This window comes from Chiloscyllium plagiosum, chromosome 36, assembly GCF_004010195.1.
Source record: "Chiloscyllium plagiosum isolate BGI_BamShark_2017 chromosome 36, ASM401019v2, whole genome shotgun sequence".
Lineage (NCBI taxonomy): Eukaryota > Metazoa > Chordata > Chondrichthyes > Orectolobiformes > Hemiscylliidae > Chiloscyllium > Chiloscyllium plagiosum.
In genome coordinates this window covers 29,454,498-29,462,390 of record NC_057745.1, presented here as the reverse complement: position 1 = coordinate 29,462,390, position 7,893 = coordinate 29,454,498, and the positions used below count along the sequence as shown (strand labels likewise).

General features: G+C 41.1%; 1 protein-coding gene across 5 annotated transcripts in view; it reads right to left on the bottom strand.

Moving 5' to 3' along the window:
• The window catches only part of adamtsl3 (ADAMTS-like 3), a 672,454-nt gene that overhangs the window by 276,291 nt on the left and 388,270 nt on the right, over positions 1 to 7,893 (bottom strand). The window contains exon 1 of one of the 5 annotated variants that reach the window (XM_043677603.1): positions 3,253 to 3,677. The exons of the other annotated variants lie outside the window; for them this stretch is intronic. Within the exon in view, the coding sequence (XP_043533538.1) occupies positions 3,253 to 3,319 (67 nt within the window). The 5' untranslated portion in view covers positions 3,320 to 3,677. Of the gene's footprint in view, positions 1 to 3,252; positions 3,678 to 7,893 lie in introns of those variants that run through there. 5 annotated transcript variants of the gene reach the window in all.

Genomic DNA, 7,893 nt, shown 5'->3' with positions numbered 1-7,893 from the left:
ACTTGGCTTGTATACCCTTGAGTTTAGAAGGCTGAGAAGGGATCTGATTATTAAAGGATTGGACACTCTGGAGGCAGGAAACATGTTTCCGCTGATGGGTGAGTGCTGAACCAGAGGACACAGCTTAAAAATACGGGGTAGATCATTTAGGACAGAGATGAGGAGAAACTTGTTCACCCAGAGAGTGGTGGCTGTGTGGGATGCTCTGCCCCAGAGGGCAGTGGAGGCCCAGTCTCTGGATTCATTTAAGAAAGAGTTGGATAGAGCTCTCAAAGATAGTGGAATTAAGGGTTATGGAGATAAGGCAGGAACAGGATACTGATTAGGAATGATCAGCCATGATCATACTGAATGGCGGTTCAGGCTCGAAGGGCTGAATGGCCTACTCCTGCACCTATTGTCTATTGTGATGAAAGTTATCTAAGATTACAAAGGAATCTTGATCAATTGGGTTAATGGGCTGAAGAGCGGCAGATAGAATTAATTTGGATAAATGCGAGGTATTGCAAGGGTGTGACTTATACAATTTAATGTAGAAGAACAGAGAGACCTAGGGATTCCGGCACATAATTCCTTGAAATTGGCATCACACATTGACAGGGTAGTTAAGGAAGCAGTTAGCACACTTGCCTTCATTGCTCAGACCCTTGAGTACAGGATTTGGACGTTATGTTGAGGTTATACAGAATATTGGTGAGGCTTCTTCTCAAATAATGTGTTCAGTTTTGGTCACCCTGCTATGGGAAGGATATTATTAAACTGGAGAGGCTTCAGAAAAAAAATTACCAGAATGATACTGGGAATGGAGGGTTTGAGTTATGGGGAGGGGCTAGATAGGTAGGGACTTATTTCACTGGAGCACAGGAGGTTGAGGGGTGACCTTTTAGAGAATTATAAAATCATGAGGGGCATGGATAGAGGGAATAGCCAACATCTTTTCCCCATGGTTGGAGACTTCAAAGCTAGAGGGTATAAGTTTAAGTTGAAAGGGAAAAGATTTAAAAGGGATCTGACGGGCAATGTTTTCATCAATAGGTTGGTGCATGTATAGAAGGAGGTGCCAGAGGAGGAAGTGGAGACTGGTACAATTACATTTAAAGGCCTCTGGATGGGTAAATAAATAGGAAGGGTTTAGAGGAATATGGGACAAATGCTGGTAAATGAGATTAGATTAGGTTAAGGTATCTGGTTGGCATGGACGAGTTCGACTGAAGGGTCTGTTCCTGTGCTGTTTAACTCTATGTCTCTGCATTAGTGTAATGGTAACACTACTAGGCCATTGTCTCCCTTCCTGAACATAATCAAATAGGCTTGCAGAAGCAAGGTAATGCCTAACTATTCTTTGGTCTTCACTCTCCACAATTCTAGTTTTCTCATGAAGAATCCATCTTCTCCAGCATGTGGCTTGGTAGTTAACCTGAAAAGTTATTTTCTTCTGTGTGGCATGGCAGTATTTGTTGCACATATACTTCTCTCAACTATTCTGTCTGACCTGTGTCAGAGTCTGTGCACAGCAAGGTCATTTGTGCCCAGGTGTTAAAACTGGTACCTGACTTTCAATATATTTTGATTTGAGCTTCTATTTACATTACAAGCAGATCAGATGGGTTATCTCTGGACAGATTTAATTTGAGTTCACTGGCAAAACTTAATAAGTAACATCTCCCACTCCAAACCATTCCAGTTAACTTTGAATTAAAAGGACAGAGTTTAAAATAGCTATTTTATAAAGGCCATTGCTTGTGCACATTGAAAGCAGTATTACCATTTCAATGACACGCTGAGTATATGAAGGAGATTTATCCATATATTTATCCAGTGAATAACTAGCAAAAGAAAGACTGCTGCACTGGATAATGAAAGTAGCTTTCCATTCAGCCAATGCACAAAGCATTCTAAATAGTCCCATAACGGTGATTTTCTATTTTAAACAGTATCAGATATAGAAAAATAGTGATCACAAAGTGATGCTGTGATAACGTCCTATCTACTAAGATTATCATTAGATTTAACAGGAGATTGCATCAGTCAATACTTTGCCCTAACCGTGCAGCTGTCCAATATCAAGCACCAAAAATTAATGTGAAACAATATTAGACACAACAGCAGTGTCCAAATATATAATGAGAAAGAGACTGTAGAATCAATGATGAGCTCAATATCCTTACTTTGGTCAAACATGCAGATTTCTCTGTTTTACTAACTTGAGACTTATTAAAAGGGTGGTATGGTGGCTCAGTGGTTAGCACTGCTACCTCACAGCACCAGGGTCCCAGGTCCTATTCCAGCCTTGGCGACTGTCTGTGTGGAGTTTACACATTCTCTGTGTCTATGTGGGTTTCTTCCGGGTGCTCCGGTTCCTCCCACAGTCCAAAGATGTGCAGGTCAGGTGAATTGGCCATGCTAAATTGCCCAGAACGATAGGTGCATTCGTCAGAGGGTAGAAGGTCTGGGTGGGTTACTCTTCGGAGGGTCAGTGTGGACTGGTTGGGCAGAAGGGTCTGTTTCCACGTTGTCGGGAATCTAATCTAAACGATTCATATTATGACTTGAATTATTTGCGTATTTTCCTTCTATTTCTCCTGGTGTGACGTGTATTTTCCGACAGTTGAAATATTTTCAGTCCTTTACCAGCTGGCTTACCCACTTACCGAGTTAACCTGCAGTTAACCGAAGTACCTAACAAACTGGTTAATCAGTAGTTTACTACTAAACTCAACTTCTAATCAATAATTAGTTATTATCCAATTTCCTGATAAGTGTCTCTAGATAAAATTCATACTTGCCAATTTCTCATGCTGCTCATTAGCTGCCTGAATTTGGATTCCCATAAGATAGTGAACACAATATACACTCAAGGTTATGCCCATAAAATTGTCCTCATATTTAATACCATATATAGTCAGGAAAAAATGCATTTGCACTAAATTATATTGAGGTTAATCAGCAGAGTTGAAATCAAAAACAGACCTTGTGAAAAGTTAGGAATGAGATGGGAGAAGAGTGAATAGTTCAGACAGAGTGTGGCAGTACTGTATCCAATATTTCCTGATTTTACATTGAAGTACACTAATATACTCAATGTCTTGCCAGCCTTTCCCTTGAAAATATTACATATGATTCATAAATTTTCCAGCTGAAAACAGTGTTTAAGCTAAATCAAAATATACAAGCTATTCAACTCCAATGAGATTTCAGTACATTAAAAATATCATAGATACAATATAATAAAATGGTTAAACGTGACCTCACCTGTAGAACACGTGCCTCTGAGTGAGAAGGTGGGGAGTTCAGCTCCACACCAAAGAATTAAGCACATAATCTGGGGTAACACTCAAGGACAGGAGAGAGGTTATATTAAAGAGCTGGCAACTGCTCCAGATGAGCACAAACAATACCTTATCATTCATTCAAAGAAAACAAACAGGTTTATTCCCAGGGTTCTGGCTAAATATTTCCCTCAGCCAATTCCAAAACAGATTATTTCACCATTACCACATTGCAGTTTGCAGGGCCTAGGTGTGCTCCAATCGACTGCTGTATTTTCTACATCACATATTAACAAAAACTTCAAAGATACATACTCAGCGACAAAGTCTTTTGGAAGGCATTGATAATAAAGTATGATTTAAAATAATCATGGAGTCACAGGTAAACAGGATAGTGAAGAAAGCATTTGATATATTTGCCTTCATTGGTCAATGCATTGAATATAGGAGTTGGGATGTCATGCTGTCGCCCTACAGGATATTGGTTAGGCCACATTTTGAACACTGCATTCAATTCTAGTCTCCTTGCTATAGGAAAGATGCTGTTAAACTTGAAAAGGTGCAGAAAAGATTTACAAAGATGCTGCCAGGGTTGGAGGGCTTGATCTATATGGAGAGGCTGAATAGGCTGGAGCTGTTTTCCTTCGAGAAGAGGCAAAGCGAATTTATAAAACCATGAGGGGCATAGATGGAGTGAATAGCCAAGATCTTTTTCTCAGGATAGGAGAATCAAAAACTAAAGGGCACAGGTTTAACATGAGAGGGGAAGAACATAAAGGGGACCTCACACAGATTGTGTGTTGTGTATGGAATGGAGGAAGTGGTGGAGGATGGTACAATTACTACATTCAAAAGTTTTCTGGATGGGTACATGAACAGGAAGGGTTTAGAGGGATATGGGACTAGGTTAATTCAGAAAATCTGACTGGCATGGATGCGTTGAACTGAAGCATCTGTTTTTGTGCTGCACAACTCTTTGACTTGAAAATAACAGCTTTGTTTGAACTTGGAAATGATAATGCGTGCCCAATCTGACAAACTAATTCAAGAAAACATTACATAATAAGACAAGAAACTCATCACATTATTTCTGCTAAATGTACATGCCAAGGTAACTCAAAAAATACTATTCTTTTCCAATCAACACAGTATATGCATGGAAAGAGTAATTCCTGAACCTGCCTTTTCAATGCACTTGTCAAGAGTGAAATTCGGACTTACCCGACAGTCTCAAACTGATGGAGATATCCTCAAATGTTTGCAATATGACAAAACAAAAAAGTTACGGGTTGTTAATGTCATCTAACTTGTGAAGATAACTATATACTGGTAAATGGCTGCCTGCTGCCACTGCCTTGTGTTGTGAACTCACTGGTAGCAATGAAGTTCAAAGCTATGAGGAGAAATAAAATACATGAAGACACCATAAAAGTGAGATACAGAGCATATGTTGACAGAAAGAAACAGATTTGAAAGCAGAGAGTGAGATCATTTATTTCAGATAAAGATTTGATGGAACGAAGTCAGATCAGCTGGGGTAAGAAAGGCAGGAGAAACACTTCTCACTGATTCCCAGAGGCACTTCAGTTGCCAGCAGTGTGCAGGATCAGTAGCTCAAATACCCTCGGGTACGAGTCCCATCCTGTGAGAGCTGCCAGAGGTCAGCAGCTGCCCATTGCAGACAACAATTACCAGAGGTTCAGGATCAACAAGGGACCCAGACCACAGATGAGTGCAGGTGGGGTTGTGGTCTTGAGGAAGAGGGTTGACAGCAAAGGGTAGTTTGCAGCAGTCCCTCCAGCCTATTTCATGCTACCAGGCACTGATTGCCTGACAATGAGTTAAATTCCTCCCATTTTTCCCTCACCCCCAAAGGGGTAATGAGGCAAAGGGATAGTGGTATGGCCGCTCAAGTGTTAATCCAGAGACCCATGTATGTTCTGGGGACCCAGGTTCAAATTCTGCCAGTAGCAGATGGTGGAATTTGAATTCAATAAAAAACTGGAATTAAGAGGCTAATGACAGCCATTATCGATTGTCAGGGAAAACTCATCTGGTTCACTAATATCCTTTAGGGAAGGAAATGGTCACCCTTACCTGGTCTAGCCTAAATGTGACTCCAGACCCACAGCAATTCAGTCAACTCTTTAACTGCCCTCTGGGCAATTAGGGAAGGGCAATAAATGCTGGTCCAGCCAGTGACGCACTCATCCCATGAATGAATTTTTTAAAAACAGCCACAAACAAACCAGTCTGGATTTACTCTTTGGGTTTCCACCTTTGGTAAAAGGACTACCAACCTTTAGTAGGAACAGAATGAGTCCATTAAGTGACTATGAGCTGTCCACTTACAGGCCTCAATTGGCAGTAGTCTGCAAAGGCCATGCACAAGCAGGGGACGATGATGGCATTGTGGCACTATTACTGGATGATTAATCCAGAGACCCAAGCTATGGTTTAAGTATCACTGGCAAAATAAAGCTAGTCTTAGTAATGGTGACTAAGAAACTGTCATTGATTGTTGAAAAAAAAACCCATAAGGTTTATTAATGCCCTTTAAGAAAGAAAATCTGCTTTCTGGTCTGGCTTAACCTCAAGTCTGGATTCTCAGCAAATGTGGTTGATTCTTAACCAACCTCTGAAACAGCCTAACAAGTCACTCAGTTCAGAGACAACTGAGAATAAATAGGTTTTGCCAGTGACGTTGACATTTCATGGAAAACAAATTGAGTCTTTCTGCCCTGAACTTAATCAGGAAAGAGTCTGAAATCTTTACCGTCCTTGCTGATTAAATACCCACATCAGGGGAGGGGTATCAAACTCTTTTTGAGTCAACTTTACCAAGGTGGGAGAGGATTGGAACACCCAGAATGAAATATTTCATTCAATTGAAGGCAACATGGCAAGAGACAGAATTCAAAGAAGCCCATACTCACAAGGCTGATACTACAACTGGGAAGGGTTATATAAATCAGGAAGGGATGAACAATTTGGAGTTCTTTTCACCAGAATAGAGAAAGCTGAGGGATAATCTAATGAAAGTCTTTAAAATTATTGGTGAGTTGGATAGTGTAGAGCTAGGGGAAAGGTTTTTGCTTGTGGGAGCATCAGACTAGACAGACATAACAAATCCAGGATGGAATTCAGGAGAGGCTTCTTTGGCCAAAGGGTGCAAAAATCATAAAGCACAAGTGAAGTGAGGAACAAAAGGATATGGTAGGTGAAGGAGAGTGGGTGAAGGCAGGTGATGATGTGGAACATAAACATCAGCATAGAATAGTTGGGTCAGACTGCAAAGGGCGATTTAAAATCTATATAATTCTTTCTAAAACTTCTAAAGCAGGTACGAGAGTAAAAAGTATTTTCGATGTTCACAATTGGGCTGAAATTCCTCAGATCCAGATGAGAACACCAACAAATTATACTTGCACAGCACCTTTAGCTTACAGCTACATCCTAAGGGGCTTCCCAGAATTGCTGTACTAAATGCATGACACATAAGGAGATAACTTATTGTATAGATTACAAGTCCACACCGACCCGCCGAAGCGCAACCCACCCATACCTACATTTACCCCTTACCTAACACTAGGGGCAATTTAGCATGGCCAATTCACCTAACCTGCACATTTTTGGAATGTGGGAGGAAACCGGAGTACCTGGTGGAAACCCACGCAGACACGGGGAGAATGTGCAAACTCCACACAGTCAGTCACCTGAGGCGGGAATTGAACCCGGGTCTCTGGCGCTGCGAGGCAGCAGTGCTAACCACTGTGCCACCGTGCCGCCCACTGAAAGTTCCATCAAAGATGTAGGTTTTAAGAAGCCACTGAAAGGAGGGAAGTGAGGTAGCGAGGCAGAGAGGTTCAGGAAGGGAATTTTGGGAGCAAGGATATCAAAAGAATGACCACCGAGCAGGATTGGGCCTGTTGTTCCTACTTGCATTGATCCTAGTGGGGTTTGCAAGACACACTGGAAAGCATTAACATGCACAAGGCAGCTAAGCACACACAACACATCCGGTACATATTTGTGCAAGTCTCAAGTGGCCCAGAAATTTCAACTTTTACCTGCCAGTATCAAGGGTACGTAATGCCAGACACCCCCTTCAGGCCTGCAAGACGACTGGGATACTGGATTCTAATCATCCTACCAAAATCTATTGGTACTGCAGGTCCCAGTCCAGTGTAAGACTCAGAATGCCTGGAAAAGAATTCTAGCTCCACTCCTTTCTCCTTTTACATAGCTCAGGTTAAACAGAGATTCGAACCCTTACAAGACTAGGAAGCTCTGAATAATGCCCAGGGATTTAGCACAACCAGTCTCCTCCATTTTCTTGCATGTTTGCCAATCTCTGGTCAAAGTTGAAGTCTGTAACTGATCAGGGATTCAAGATATTTTTGTTCATTATTCTATCATCACAGATATTCAGAATGCTTTTATATTTTCCACATTAGTACTATTTGCAAAGGAAAAATATGGAATTTTCATTATACCTAAGGGAGGAACCATCAGGAAAAAGCTATATCATCCTCCTTTGAAACTTACTCCATGACCAGGTTAAAATAACAGCAATTTTTTTTTTGCTAAGATTTGACACATCCAATCCCTTTCCACATTCAGC